Source organism: Antennarius striatus, chromosome 5 (genome assembly GCF_040054535.1).
Source record: "Antennarius striatus isolate MH-2024 chromosome 5, ASM4005453v1, whole genome shotgun sequence".
Taxonomy (NCBI): Eukaryota; Metazoa; Chordata; class Actinopteri; order Lophiiformes; family Antennariidae; genus Antennarius; species Antennarius striatus.
In genome coordinates, this window is record NC_090780.1 from 12,352,914 (window position 1) to 12,368,948 (window position 16,035).

A 16,035-nucleotide genomic window follows, 5' to 3' on the forward strand; every position below is an offset into this window, starting at 1 on the left:
TAAATAACTTGTAAACTGATCCTTAACAATTCAATTTTCTCATAATCCTCAGGTAATGAATACAATAAAATATAGCTGAGCTGTGAGCACCTTTTGGAGACATAAGCCGTTCTTTTTTACTCAGTAATATAAAATTACAATATGGTGAGAGGTGTCAGGTTTTTAGGTGTCAGTGTTGGGAGACTATTTCCCTGCAAATACTTGTACATCAATAAAAATCACTTAAAACCGTAACTTCACAAATGTGTTGAGATATTCTTTGATATATGATATGTGTAAAGAAACATTTTGCATGAAAGCCACTCAATTCCTGAAGACGTAAAGACAACATGAAGTAATCCTTATGCCAATAAATAACATTTACTTTATAGGGACTTGTGGATGCCTATAATTGTACTATTTGTTTGCATTTTTAAAGTATTGAATCATAACCTCTTTCAAGAGGTGGGAAGGGAAACTTGACTTTTTGCTGATAGTTTTGTTGAATTAGTTATTTTACCGAGGAGTTAATGGCTTAAGTTTCTGTGCTGTGTGCATCTGCTGTAAAAAAAATAATCCAAAACTTTTTCCCCATACACAATTGACCTTATCGCTTTTTTTCTTATTCAAATACAATCTTCACAACTAAAAGATTTTTTAAAGTTGATTCTTGATTTTGTTTCTATATTTTGTTTAAAAAAACAGAAAAAGCTTAGAATGTTGTTCATTGTGTTAGCAAAGCCAGAAGCCGGAGCCAGAGGGTGGGTGGTTGCTGAGTCAATTTTTTTTGTTTTGTTTTAACCCCAATACTGGAATTCACCTCATGGTCTTGTATATTATTACAGCTTTGTGAAAGTAAACAACAGCCAGTTTTCTAACTGCTGTGTCTGCAGACTCAGCTGGAAAAGGTACTTGCCTTGAGGTAAGAAAAGCACACTGTCTTGCACCGCATAAAATGATTTCATGGAAGCAATAAAGTGGAGTGGATTTTGGCTCAGACATCTTTATCCTCTTAGGAGAATAATATCAACGACAGCTTTACGGAAACCCCTTTCCCATGAAAACATTGATCACTTCTCTCTTAACTTCAATCATCCCTCATTAGCTGGCACACACTGATACACACATTTCACATTCCACCAATTGTTAGACTTGGCAATTTCCTATGCAGGTGGCTAATTTCCTCACAAGTGAAGGTCAGGAACATTTTTTGCTTTCCCTTGGTGAAATTGGTCATGTCAGCTTGTATTCCTGTTGACATCCTTTGCCACTTAGCTGAACTGTCTTTATAAGAAATACATCTTCTTAACTTGGTTAATAAGTATGTGAGGCAATATTTGATGTCGCTGAGAACAGATTAGCTCCCATATCTTCTCAGCATTTCAGGTTGGATTACTGCTCAGCCCAAAGCAAAACTCCACATAGCGGCATCATGATACAAACCATTAAACAAATATTATATAATAAAAACATGTCTACACAAATAGTCTTAACTTTGGATGTCAGAAATCAATTTTTTACAGGTTTACAGGTGTCCAGAGTCGATCCCAGTACATAATGTGCTCAGTACAGTCAGGACAGGTTGTATGTTCATCAGTTATCATGTACAAATAAACACCACTATTCAGATCTGTGGTCAACTTAAGAGTTACCAGTTCACATTTGCATGGAGATTCTTTTACTGTGGAGTGATAGTGCTAACCACTGTACTGCTGGGAGTGAGAAATGGATAGTGTTTTTTCTAAAAAAAATTTGCACTATTATGAAAAATAAATGCCAATCAAGATAGGCTACAACCATTCATGAACATCTCATGCTTCACCATGATGCTCAATTGTATTGATATTCAGATATGTATTTGGAGGGCTCCATATGTAGTGTGTAACGGTGTGATATAAGACAGGAGTTGTCTCTTTTTTAGCTTAGGAGGTGGAGTTTTGGAAACATTCAAATGGAATCCTTCCATCCATGAAGGTTTTTATCAGGTTAAAAAATTAATAAATCCACATTCAACACGGAAGTCAAAACTTTTGTTGATTCCTCAAAGAATTAATGATATCTGAAAATGCTGGGTGCAGTTTTTCCATTCAAAGAATTGGGAGATACACTGCCCGACCGAAAAAAAAAGTCACTCTAATATTTCATGGGACTGCCTGTAGCTTTGATTGCGGCGCGCATTTGCCGCGGCATTGTTTCGACAACCTCGTACAACATCACAGCATTTATTTCTGTCCAGAATTGCATCAATTTTTGGCCGAGTTCTTGTATTGACGATAGGAGTCAAACCACTCTGCAAGGTCTTCTCCAGCACATCCCATAGACTTTGAATTGGGTTAAGCTCAGGACTGTGGGGGCCAATTGATGTGTCAAAATGATTCCTCACGCTCCCTGGACCACTCTTTCACAATTAGAGTCCGATAAATTTTGGCATTGTTGTCCTGGAATATGATTGTGTCATCCGGGAGAAAAAATCCATTTATGGGATAGCCTGGTCATTCAGTACATTCAGATACTCAGATGACTTAATTTTTTTGCTGAATAACATTGCTGAGACTAGACTTGACCAACCGAAGCAAGCCCTGATCACAACCCTGCAATTTGCTTATTGAAACCCAAACAGTGACTTTTTTTTTGGGCCGGGCAGTGTATTATTCATTAGTAATGAGGCATAACAAATATTTACTGAATTTTCTGATGTGTTAAGAGGCTTCTGGTTTCTACACCCTTTACCTGCATATAATATCTATTTTCGCCGTTTTAACAATGATTGCCAAATGCAGCATGTCCATCGATTATTTGCCCTCCATTATGATTCCCATTACAATAATTTGATGCATAAATAAAAAAGGACAATGACACAGTTCATCTTATCAATTTGTAATTAAAAAAGAAACAGTTATAATAAATTACAAGTGAAATGTTGTATGCCAAAGCAGCAAAGGAAACAACAGCATCTCTCACTAGACTCACTGCTGTGTTCGTGTGTGGCTCATTGAAGCCAGTCCATCCAACATCAAAAAAGTCCACTTGTGATTTTGTGGGCCACTGATTGTCTCCTCCCTAGGCTCAAGGGCAGCTCCTGTTCCATGCACAACAAAGCAACTCAGGATGGCATCAAATCAAAATAAAATGTGCACTTAAAATCTGCTGCTCCAGACATGACTGAAAAAGGGAAGAGCTGATCACATCCTCGGAGTCCCCAACATTCAACAAGAATGCCAGCAAACGACCCGCAGCAAAGAATTCATGACTCCGTTATATTTCATTGTGTGTCTGCACACAAAGTCACACTTACATGCATACAAACGATGATACGTTAACCCAGGAGGTCTGACCAACTTGGCACCTGTCTAGGTCTCCACTGCTGACCCATTTGGTGTGTAACTGCACACAAGCCAAAAAACTGATGACATGCAGAGGCTGAGTGCAAATGTGGACATTTGAAGCCAAATGTCCACATTTGGGCTTCATCAATGTGTCAAGAGATCATCTTATTTTAAAACACAGGACGTTGTTGACACTTTTCACTGTCAGAGACGCTCCTCAAATGTCATCAGGCTTCACAAAGAACAACTGGGAAATCTACATGGATGCAGGGGTGGTCCAGCTTTATAATTCCCTGAAAAGAAATAAGTGAATACAACTATTAAGATGCATATTTAGATAAGTGTTGTTGGGCAAAGCTATGGCATGGGAATTCTAATGTCCTTGCCTGAGGCGTTAGGTTTTTATGAATCCTCTTCAGCTTTGCTTTTTTTCGACCATTTTTAGTCACAATTGTCTCTTCATAAAATTCATGGGCCAAGTCGCCATCTTCATCGAAGTACAAAGAACTGCAAAAGAAAAACATTTACAGGTACAAACCATCAGTGGTTGATGATATTACAGGTTTTTTCCACATAATTGAGATGTGACTTTGCATTATTATTATGAGAAATACAAATACTGCATAACAAAATGTTAAATGAATATCGATATATGCACATACTAAGTTTAATGGCATAAAATTCAAATTAGAGTAGATACATGATGACAAAGGGAAAGGATTGCTCTGTACAGAAGTTGTTTATATGAGAGAAGCTAAGATCACATCAGCTAAGATGCAGTGAAAAAAACCACTTTGCTTACACCAGGTTGGGTCACATAATGACATGAACAATGACTATAGAGCAGAAGGATACCATTGACTGACCAAAGTATCTGCCCATATTTACCTTCGTCGAGTAAACACGAAAGGTGTTGCAGTAGGGTAGCTTCGACCTCTTGCCAGGGTCGGCTCAACTCCATCTTTGGTTGGATCATCTGTGCTACCTGAACCAGAAAAAGGCCAAAATCCTCTGGACTTGGAGCCGCTGCCACCCATCTTCAGCCGCAGCACATTATTTTCCTGGGTCACAGGAGTGCTACAAGGGAAAAGTAACGCATGAAAAAGGCAAATCTTTCAGAAAATACAATCCAAAAAACAGCAATAAAAACGAATTCGGTTTAAGATGGACGTAGCAAGCATTCATTTGTAGGAAGGTCGAATAATATTTTTCAAAAGCACAACTCACAACCCCCCCCCCAAAAAAAAAACCAACAACACAAAAAAACAAACAAACAATAAAAACAAGGACACAGGATGGAGATTCCCAGACAACTGTCCTCCAAGAATATTTAAATGTAGAAAATAGCAGAACAGCTCCATGACAGATGGTGTTATATATTCAGAGAAGGCCAACTCAAGTCGTCCATCTCTTGCAATTTATGAATAATCCGCTTTGAATACAATATTAATATTTGGACATTTAAAAAATAAATAACACATTAGCTCAGTTTAAACTCTGGAGGGCTCGGTAACATTAGGTCTACCGGGTAAGTGATAATCTACCGTGCTAAATTTTTTGATAATATCCCAAACTATTGAGAAATGATCCCTGCTTTCCTGTCTGGCCGTGACTGTTAGCATTACATTCAGCAGTAGGCAGCTAGCACTCTGCTATTAGCATTAGCCAGGTCAACATGTTTTTAGCTGTGGTACAAAATTACGTGTAACATAACTAACCCTTCCAAAGGCCAACGCTAGCAAATTAATGATTGTCATTAAACTTCAAAGGTTGATATCTTACCTAAAGTGTCGTTTTGTGTGTTCGTAGAAATGAAATGTTACTTGATGAATTTTTCTTGGTCGCTATATGGAACAAGCAAACCCTGTGAAAGACACTGGACCGCTACCGGTTCATGCTAACTGACTGGATTCTTCTCAGGCTTTTATCAGGCAGCTGTTGAGGAGTGATACTGAGCTACCGCCACCGTGCGGACAGGAGTGGAAAGAACAACTTTAAATCCATTGGAACGGCAACGCCTGCCAGGATCCAAATGCACAAGATTTAATTCTATGAGTAGTGTTGCAGATTCTTCTGCCACCAGTATTGCACACTACAGCAAATGTACTGTAAATATGTTCAAAAAATTTGATATATCCATAAATGAAGTGTAATGTACTTCTTATAAAGTAGTTCTACTTCCATTTTACACACGTGTACTCTGTCTTACTGCAGCTAACTTTCATTCCTCTCCTTTCTAGGACAAATCTCCACCTCTCTAGCTTTCCCCCCACCTTTCAATGCTCTCACTGCAGATCACAATGTCATCTGCAAACATCATAGTCCATGGAGATTCCTGTCTAACCTCGTCTGTCAGCCTGTCCATCACCATAGCGAACAAGAAGAGGCTCAGAGCTGATTCCTAATGCAGTCCCACCTCCACCTTGAACTCCTCTGTCACACCTACAGCACACCTCACCACTGTCTTACAGTCCTCATACATGTTCTGCACCGCTCTAACATACTTCTTTGCCACTCCAGACTTCCTCATACAATACCACATTTCCTCTCTGGGAACCCTGTCATAAGCTTTCTCCAGATCTACAAAAACACAGTGAAGCTCCCTCTGGCCTTCTCTGTACTTCTCTGTCAACATCCTCAAAGCAAATACTGCATCTGTAGTACTCTTTTTTGGCATGAAACCATACTGCTGCTCACAAATGCTCACTTCCGCCCTTAATCAATTTCCTCCGGGATTAATAAAGTATCTATCTAGTCTAGCTTCCACTACTCTTTCCCATTACTTCATTGTATGGCGCATCAGCTTTATTCCTCTGTAGTTGCCACAACTCTGCATGTCTCCCTTGTTCTTAAAAATGGGCACCAGCACACTTCTCCTCCATTCCTCAGGCATCTTCTCACTATCTAAGATCCTGTTGAACAACCCAGTCAGAAACTCTACTGCCACCTCTCCTAGACACTTCCAAACCTCTACAGGTGTACCATCAGGACCGACTGCTTTTCCACTTTTCATCCTCTTCAATGCCCTCCTCACTTCATCCTAGTTAATCTTTGTTACATCCTGGTCCACAACAGTCACCTCTTCTAGTCTTTGTTCTCTCTCATTTTCCACGTTCAATAACTCTTCAAAGTACTCTTTCCATCTTTCCATCACACTACTGGCACCTGTCAATAGACTTCCATCCCTATCCTTAATCACCCTAACCCGCTGCACGTCCTTCCCATCTCTGTCTCTCTGTCTTGCTAACCGGTATAGATCAGTCTCTCCCTCCTTACTGTCCAACCTAGCATACAAGTCATCATAAGCCCCTTGTTTGGCCTTTGCTACCTCTACCTTCACCTTACGCTGCATCTCCCTGTACTCCTGTCTACTCTCCTCAGTCCTCTCAGTGTCCCACTTCCTCTTGGCTAACCTCTTTCTCTGTATACACTCCTGTACCTCCTCATTCCACCACCAAGTCTCCTTATCTACTTTCCTTCCTACCTGTCTCCCTGATCACATTAGCTTTGGTTGTCCAGTCATCTGGGAGCACCTCCTGACCACCCAGAGCCTGTCTTAACTCCGTCCTAAGACTATTATATAACAGCACTATTATATATGCATTTTGACTTTTCTATATAAACAATATTGCAGGTCAAACAAAAGCCTGTCAAACTTATAACTGTCTGTGGAACAAAAAATGATAATAACATCAAATGTTTTATCATCTTCAGTTTATTAGATAATTTGAATGGATTACACTGTTGCACATTTTAATTTTCCCAAATCCATTTCAAAGATTTATTAAAGTGCTTCTCTTTCAAAAAGACTTCATAAATTTTACATAAATCTAAATATTACATGACAGATGACCAAAAACAATAAAGTAGTTTTTAATACCACTATAAATAATCCTCCTCAGCAGCATGCTATTCCCCAAGAGTTGTATCCAAATCCATTGCAAGACAACATATCTTTTCCTCAATCACTGTCTCTATTTGTAGAATATTAGCAGAGCCAAAGCTGTTAAGTTGTTCAAATTAATTGTAACAGCAGCATTCCAGTTTCATAAACAACATTTCATTAAACTCATTCGTTCCCTTTTACATTGCGATCAGTGATTCTTCAAAGTGACGGAATGTTCTTCATGATTTAAAATGAAATTTATTTCAAGAAAACAACCTCAAACAGGAGTATTAATCTTTGCCATGGCCTGCTTCATCAAGTCCCTAGCAGAAGCATAGCGCTTCATGATCTGCCGCACATGCGCTTCTTCTTCACGCTTGAGGATTCGCAGAAAGTTGCACAGCTCAGGGAAACTAAATGCATCCCACTGTAGGAAAGAGAGATTTCAAATTAAAAGATATACTGAGAATATATTAGATTTTTTCAGTTTATGTTCAAATATGTGTCACTTGAAGTGAATCATCCAAGACAAATGAAAACTTACATTTACGTCTCCTGTCTCATTCTCTTTTAAAAACAGGCTCCAGGTTTTTTCACTGGGGCCAGCACATAAGCGCAGGAAGAGGGGACGCTCATCAATGGACAGTTTTCGCATGCACACTAAAAGAAATAAAATTCAACTTTGAGAATTTAAATCTATACCCGATTTTCTTTCAACGCAGGCAACCTGGAAGAGCCTACCTTGACCATGTCTCTCACTGCGTTCAAACAGGGCGAACTTAGCTGGGTTATCCACCACAGTGAACTTGTTGAGCAATGCCTCAATCACTTCTTGCACACAAGTGTGGGAGCTTATGTGGAGATGCTTGACAGTATCTTTGGGAAGGTAGAAAGATGTCCGCCGTCTCATCCGTCTGCCCATCTGATCTTCCACCTGTGTGGGGCCCAGGCTCTGGGGGGTAGGGAGGGAGATGGGACGCACTAACTGGAAATGGACTTTGATGAAACCAGTGTAGGACCCATCTTTATTCTGCAAGACAGACAGATTTAAATTGTAAGAATGTAAGAAACTGTTTCACACAATATCTGAAAATCTGAAAAATATCCATTCATAAACTTAAAAAATAATTGAAATACTTATTTTTATCAATTTATTTGTTACTCACAATGACCATGCAGAGATTGCTGTCAGTTTGTGCGTTATATTCCATGACCTTGTGTTGAACTTCACTAACGGTCATCTCCTGTTTGTACCAATCAACCTGTTCATCCTGACAAAATAAAAGAGCAGGTAAATTTGCAGGAAACGGCCGAATATGATCAAATTTCAAGATTAAAAGTAAATGGGACAGAACACGTATACGTAAATAAAGCATGATCATTTCAAGCTTTCTGTAATTATAAAACAAACATGTGATTAAATGTTATGAACCAAAAGGTGTAAAAATACACTTGACGCCTTCAGGACTGATGAATTATGTTGCCAATCTTTTGCTTTTGTGAAAGTAAAAAATTCATACTGTATGTAGTAAAATATCGTTCCAGCACTGAACCACCACTGCCATTCTGACTGCCCAAAATTTTCACTTGTTCCACTCTCCCATTATCTGAGCATCATTTCTGTGTTTCAAGTGTTTTGTGAACATCACCCTGCAAGAGAATCTCACAAAGATGACTGGAGGACAGAATATCTCCAGAGGGATCAGCTCCAATTATCCTAGTTATTGTTTACTAAGCCACTGTTGATGTGTTGGCACATATTTAAAAAAACATTTTAAGTTTTTCATAATACATAAATCATCATCACAATTCCACCTATAGCTTCATTTTTGAATAATTCACTATTCAGCTGCTTTCACACAATGCATCTATATAGCCTGGGGCTTAGAAAATCTTGAATAAATAATCAACAAAACAACTAATCAATTAAAAATGGTAAACTTTCAGTCAACCAAGTCTTAAAGTTTGGTTTATATGACCAATAACTGTGGCTATGACCAGAAAAGTGAAGGGAGAGAGAATTACAATCATAAAACCTACTGTATGTGAAAGTATTCTTTGTCTTAGTTGCCTTCATTTCAAGATAGTGACATGTGCTTCAGTGATGTGTTACTCAAACATAAAGTACTTGGTTAACTTTAGGTTGGTTGAATGAGAGCAAACAAAGACAAAAATGAAAGGTGCAACAAAGACAGGTTTACCCTTCTTCCTAATGACACATACTGTCATTATGTTGGTGAGATATTTTCATTACTCTAAGATGAAAAAACTGCAAAGCAGTCCCTGAAATTTGTGCTTCTATTGGCAGATTCTTTGTGGTTCTGAAATAAAGCCAGTTGTTAAATTATCGCCTGCCCTAAGCTCTATCCTACAGGACTTCCTGTACAGATGTATTCAGGTAGTAAAACCAGCTACCGAAGGACATATGAAACATTACTGGTTCAGTCTGGTTTACATTATATGCCTTTAGTTCCAGTCCTTGACTATTTTTAAAAAAAAATAACAGTAAAATAAAGGCTGCTCTCTGTTTCCTTCTGCATGTTATGTGACTGAAGCTTTGGTTCTCACCACATTTGTGTCCTGCTCAATGGAGTGGATAGGAAACTCATTCTGGTCTATAAACACACTACCATCTGCGCTGCAGTCCAGCTGGATGAACGGTTGGCAGCGATAGTGACAAGTATAACTGCAGTCTGACAGAAGGAGAAAGAGAGACGAAAGAAGCATGTTCCTCATTAGACGGAACACATTTGGCATTGTCAGTTAGGGTGTGGTGAGTGATCACATGGAGCCCATTGGTTTGAATTGGTTCAGTTAACTGTTCTGATATACCGTCTCCTAAAAACACAAGGCTCCATGTGTAATGTGAGCTACAAAATGTTGTTGTTGTTACATAGTGAAATTAGTATTCTACATTTAACGAGTAGAGTTAAAGTAATGTTGAGTTCAAATACTAAAGATAAGCAATAAGCAAAAGTTTTTTCTGTGCCCAGGATTTTTCTGTGCCAACATGAATCTTTCCAGACCTTCCTACAGATTAGGACAAAGTCTGTGATAAAATTCCTCAGGAAAGGAAAAATAACATGGGCATCCTGCATCCTAGTCAGTCTTGAAAGTGTAGTCTACATGATGGCTCTGAGACCTGAATAAACAACACGAAGTAACAGAGCTGATTTAAGATATTCCTGGAACAAACTATTTCCTAAAGAGATTAAATAGCTAGAATTTCTCTAAATTTTAGTTAGGAGCCCAGTTCTGCCAGTGGTGTTGGTAGGACACAATTAGTGTCTGTACATTTTCATTTTGATTATCAGTTGACAGATTTATGACAGTCTGTAAATAACAATCAAACAAAAAATAGTGTGGGTGATCACATGACCTCTTTCAATTCTCTTTTGCACAGTTTAAATTTTGGAATATTAGATATCACACATATTCACATGCAGAAGGTACTCACTGGCACAGCGTAAACTTTGCTTGTACAGACCCCAGATGAATTCCCCACACAGGTCACACCAGGTGAGATGGGTGTGACTCAAAGGTCGGAGGTCATGACCTGTTCCAGCCTCTCCAGTCCGACGCTGCGGCGCCTCGATGCTGACATTACCTCCGACCATACGAACCACGCGGAGCTGGCTCGGCTGCCCTGGGCTTGCAGGTGGCATGTGTGTGTGTGCCACCTGAGCAGCCAGCTCGATGGTATCATTTACACTGAGGTCCTTCAACTCAATTAACTCACATTTTGACATCCTGTTCTTAATGGAGATGCTGACATGTCAGTGCCCACTAGCTGGTTTGGATGTACATCCACCACTGAGAGGGGACAACTTTACCATGAGCAACTTCATATTCTCACAGCTCTCACATCCTTGTCTGATGAAACAGTGGTTGGACAAAAAAAAAAACCCCCACACCATCAGTTTTTGAGTTGTTCAAATCCAGATTGGTGTGTGTCTGTGTGTGGAAGACAGCTGGCCGCTAGGATTTAGGAGCTGCAAGAGAGTTCAACAAAAACAAATTAGTATTGCTTAAAAAGCTGCAATTCAAGCAATAAATTCATGATCATAAAATCACTATTTCTGCTACAGTATTGGTTTTCACAGCTGGAAAGATAAAAGATTATCATTTGTTATCTGATGCCGCAATTCACAAGATTATTATAAATGTGGGTCAAAACGATGAGCATAATCCTATACAATCCCAGGACAACTTGTACTGATGGCTGTAAATTTTACATGACACATTTAAACAAGTAATATTATTTAAAAAATGGTGACGAGACAGTGCAAACAGAAAAATATCTTCATGTCTTCACATAACTGTAAATAATATCATGTATGCATTAATGCTGCCATTTTTAGACTTAGACTTCTTTTTATTGTCATTGCAGAAACTCAGAACAGTGAATGTTGCAACGAAATGTCGTTACTTGGCAACCGGTATACACAACCATTTTTTTGCTGTTTTATATCCCACTTCAAAGCGGGGACATCTTGTAATTGTCAGTGTTTGTCCGTTTGTTCATTCGTTCGTATGTCCACCAACATACAGACAACACCATGGACTGGGACGTACTGCTGGGTGGACATGGCGAGGACATCGATGGGATGATCCACTGTCTCACGGACTATATCAACTTCTGTGTAGATGTAGTCGCCCCCACCAAGACAGTTCGGTGCTATTCAAATAACAAGCCGTGGATAACACAGGACGTCAAGGATGTCCTCAACAGGAAAAAGAAGGCTTTCAGGACGAAGGATAAAGAGGAGATGAGAGAAGCACAGAGAGAGGTCAGACGCTGCATAAAGGAGGGCAAAGACTCTTACAGGAGGAAGATGGAGCAGCAGCTAAGCACCAACAGCATGAGGGACGTCTGGGAAGGTGTGAGAAAAAATCACTGGGCACAAAAGCAGGACCAGAACGGAGGTGGGAGGGATGCAGAGAGCCAACGACCTGAACGACTTCTTCAATAGGTTCAACCAGAACCCCCCGCAGCACCCCCTATCACCCTCCACCCTCACGACCTCAGCAGCAGCTCACCAGCCTCACCCCTGTCCCATGGCCTCCTTCCACCCTCCACAGCAACAAAGTGGCCCCTCTCCACCCCCCCACCCACCCCAAATTTCCACTTTTGTACACTCAGGAACCGGATCAGATAGAAAGACAAGGTACAAGGCCAGTAAGACCGTAGATCTAAGCTAGTGCTTTGACCTACTTATGCACTAGCTTTAAACTATGGTGAAAACTAGTGCATAGCTTTGACCTACCCTGAAAGGTCAAAGCTATGCCCTTTTCAGGTACTACTTTCAGGGTACCCCTGAACTACCCTTAGCAGGATGTTGGTTCTTGTTTTTGTTTTCTGCAGTCAACTCTTTCCATTTTAGGCTGTATAATTGTTCCTCCCGAATACATTTTAAGGGGAAACATGTTGTACATATCCTTAGGTGCTTATCATAAAACTACGGTGATTTTTGATCATTTATATTACTTTAAATCAAATTAGTTGTAGTATATGCTGTTAATAAAATGAGCTCCAACACAACCTAAAAGTGCTGCTTACATATAAATGATTGTGAGATTTTAACAAATTAGTGAGAACTTATATTAATGCAGTTGAAGTCTGCCTTGTGGGTGGGTCAGAGGATTCTGAACACTTCTCCCACTGTCATGACAGCCACAGACATGACATAAACATACAATCTTTCTTTCAAAACCGCTGGACACTCTACAACATAATGTAGATACGCACACACAAAATCTGAACACTGCTCTTCCTTAGCATATACTTCATTTAAGAGCGAAAACAGAATATGACATTAATACAGTATGATAGTTATACTCAAACTGCACTGATTTTTCTACCAACACTCTTTCTGAATGACAGCAGACTTTTTTCCCCAACAAGTTAGATCAAGGGAAATAATCCAAAAAGAAGTGAAATGAAAAGTACTTGCTTTTGAACATTTGTGAATGTCTTCGCATGGTTTACAAGTGAGGATATGGTGAGGTTGACTGCTTTATGAAACATGTTTGTGCACACAGGTCTGATCACCTCCAAAAACACTTTCTGTTCGTATTTCATGCTGAACTGCACCCCAACATTCTTCACTAGGATGAAGCGCAAACGCAATAATGTTGTGTTTGTAGGACGATGGAAGCAAATTCGAGAGAATCATCATCACTTCGAATAAATGTAAACAGGTGTTCTGGAGATTTAGTTCCATTAGTGTGTCCGTGGAGCTGATTGTGAGGAGAATATGAACAACCCGGGGCTCTTCCTGCCAACTGGGTCACTGCGCGGAGCGATGATCAACACAGCACATTGTAACCGGGAGCATCCAGGCATACTTTATACGTGTCAAATAAACATTCAGTAAATGGTTTAAATGTAAAAGTACAGAGTTAGGGGGGGGGGGGATTCTACACAATTTGCTGCAAAATGCAACTCAATCTGAATCAGGACCGTCCGGTTAATCCTGTCGGGGACGGGACGACAAACTCCGTGACAAAACGAAACCAGTCCGTGGACGAACTACCAGAAAACCTCCCAACGAAAATCTTACCTCGTTCACTTCAACAATGACACTTACCGAAGGAGATTAACACAGAACGCAATTTGTCGTTAACACCGGAACGTCCCTCGCTCCACGGAGCAGTTTGCGCATGCACATTGTGAGTTTGGGATTACCATTTAATCTGGTGTGTGCGTACATTCCATGAAGAATCTCATCGCTCACTCATCAGAAACGTGCTGCTGTATGTGTGCTGTGAAATAAGGCTGGTATTGTACCCTTTATTGAATTAACCTATTTAATTCCTAAATTCTAAGTAACTTTTTTAATTAGTATAGATCCTGCGCATTTTGGAAATCTGTTTATTTGAAGAAAGAAAGAAAAAACATTTGGATTGCCACTTTGTGAGAAATTAATGGATGGATCAACAATAATACGTCAGTATTGAATGCTTTTGGTAAAACTGATAACAGTAGATTTTACAGTCCGTAATAATTATTAATTCATTACAAATATTTATAATTGAACACCAGGACACCAGCCTTTTCATAACATAGCAACTGTTGGCTTAGTGATGCACTGTTTAATGCTTAATACAACTTTTAAAATATAACTAATTTTAGTAAGTACCAGGAGAAAGTGACATCTTGTTGTTACGAGTGGTAAATCAATGTTTTGCATATTTATATTATATACTGAATGGATTATTGTATTTTCATGATGTATTTTATGCTTCTGTTGGCCGTAGACACAGTTCCCTGATGGACAATGATATTTTGGGTGTAGATCACAGAGAGAATCGCTTCCAACCTTGATAAAATTGATTATAATTGACTGGTAACAAAATACGTAACACTGAAGAGTCTGGAGAGGAACTCATATTTTCACTAAAAAAATTGAGATAGTCATTGGATTAGATGATTATCACTGATTAATAAGAAACAGAGGCATTTGTCTCAAATATTAGGTATTATATATCACTTTTGAATGAAGGAGTTTTATAATTCATTATGGGCCACATGAACATAACTCAATGGGGAAATAGATAGATAGATAGATAGATAGATAGATAGATAGATAGATAGATAGATAGATAGATAGATAGATAGATAGATAGATAGATAGATAGATAGATAGATAGATAGATAGATAGATAGATAGATAGATAGATAGATAGATAGATAGATACTTTATTAATCCCGGAGGAAATAGGCTCCAGGCTAAAATATGGAAGTAAGTTGAATGGGTCTTGGTTTCTCTATCATTCCTCTTGATGCAGCATTCATGATGGAAATATGGGCAGTCATCACGTTCTCATTTATTTCACAAAGGAAAGCACAGTGGCAGAGTCCACATCTATAGATTTGAAGATGTAGCAACAGTAATTCTTAGAGCTGAAATAAAAGAACAGTTTTAAATTCACAGAATAATCTTTAGTGATAGATAACAGCCAAAATAGTTGACAATACATTCAATGTTGAAAGCCTTTGCTGATAAAATGAATGAGCAGAGTCTGTGAGTGGGTAAGATGCAGGACCTGTGGAAAACATTGTTCCTGGTTCATTTACCAAAGAAAAAATATGTCAAGGAGTTCAATAACTACCGACCAGTGGCTTCCACATCGCAAATGATAGAGCATCAGGCGTTTCCGATTCTGAAACAGCAGGTCTTCCCCATACTGGGCCCTCTGCAGTTTGCTGGCACGAACAGGTACTTCAAGTGGCCAGGAAGAGGAGTACACTCAAAAAAATAATACTGCATGTTACTTATTTCAATCAGTGAAACATTTTTACATTTACAAATATTGAGTAGATATGAAAGCTCTCAAATCTGTTAAAACAAAACCTGAGTCATGAGTAAAATCTGAGTAATATTTTCTAGTACATCTGAACGAATTGATTTGGTTCAATTACCTACACAAATTGAGTAAATGTAACTGAATTTGGGGGAGTCGCACCCCAAAATGAGGGGGGACAGCACCTTGTTCAAGGGCACCTCAGCAGTGGCTGGGGGGGTGAGCTGACACCTTCCTCTGTCAGCTCACTCTCCAAGGGATGTGCTGGTGGGAGCAGAATTTTCAACCACCGAAGGGTGGGTGATCTTTCTTCAAGAAATCTGCTGTACTGCTGAGCCACTGCCAGAGTAAGTCACCAGCGCTCCAAAAGCCTAAAAAGGCGGAATCGGTTCCCTTCTGTTTATTTGATGTTTTTAAATTGTTAGTTACATCTCTAATAAAATTGAGTTGACTTGTTTAATAATTACACTCATTAAAACTAACTGATATTTGTTAATATATTCTCAAAAAGCTTGGTGAAACATACACTTATTATTA

At 39.1% G+C, this 16,035-nt stretch overlaps 2 protein-coding genes across 4 annotated transcripts; both read right to left on the minus strand.

Annotated features, from left to right (window-relative positions):
- Positions 1-2,840: 2,840 nt before the first annotated feature.
- On the minus strand, positions 2,841-5,217 carry tusc2b (tumor suppressor 2, mitochondrial calcium regulator b). Of its 2 annotated transcripts, XR_011035445.1 has the most exons (5): positions 5,088-5,217; positions 4,194-4,382; positions 3,692-3,812; positions 3,275-3,598; positions 2,841-3,058 (listed from the first exon to the last, which is right to left on the minus strand). XR_011035445.1 is itself a non-coding variant. In XM_068315691.1 (4 exons), exons 2-4 carry the CDS (start codon positions 4,340-4,342, stop codon positions 3,533-3,535), a joined length of 336 nt encoding a protein of 111 aa, XP_068171792.1. In that variant the 5' UTR covers positions 4,343-4,382; positions 5,088-5,217; the 3' UTR covers positions 2,841-3,532. The 2 variants fall into 2 exon arrangements, 1 of the variants encoding a protein (XP_068171792.1); XM_068315691.1 differs by having other exon boundaries at positions 2,841-3,598.
- A 1,837-nt stretch (positions 5,218-7,054) lies between these two features.
- rassf1 (Ras association domain family member 1) lies at positions 7,055-13,878 on the minus strand. 2 transcript variants are annotated; one of them, XM_068315565.1, is made up of 8 exons: positions 13,782-13,847; positions 11,767-11,934; positions 10,649-11,183; positions 9,760-9,884; positions 8,358-8,462; positions 7,933-8,221; positions 7,736-7,851; positions 7,055-7,618 (listed from the first exon to the last, which is right to left on the minus strand). In XM_068315565.1, exons 3-8 carry the CDS (start codon positions 10,938-10,940, stop codon positions 7,469-7,471), a joined length of 1,077 nt encoding a protein of 358 aa, XP_068171666.1. In that variant the 5' UTR covers positions 10,941-11,183; positions 11,767-11,934; positions 13,782-13,847; the 3' UTR covers positions 7,055-7,468. The 2 variants fall into 2 exon arrangements, with proteins under 2 accessions (XP_068171666.1, XP_068171665.1); XM_068315564.1 differs by lacking the exon at positions 11,767-11,934 and having other exon boundaries at positions 13,782-13,878.
- Positions 13,879-16,035: the final 2,157 nt, after the last annotated feature.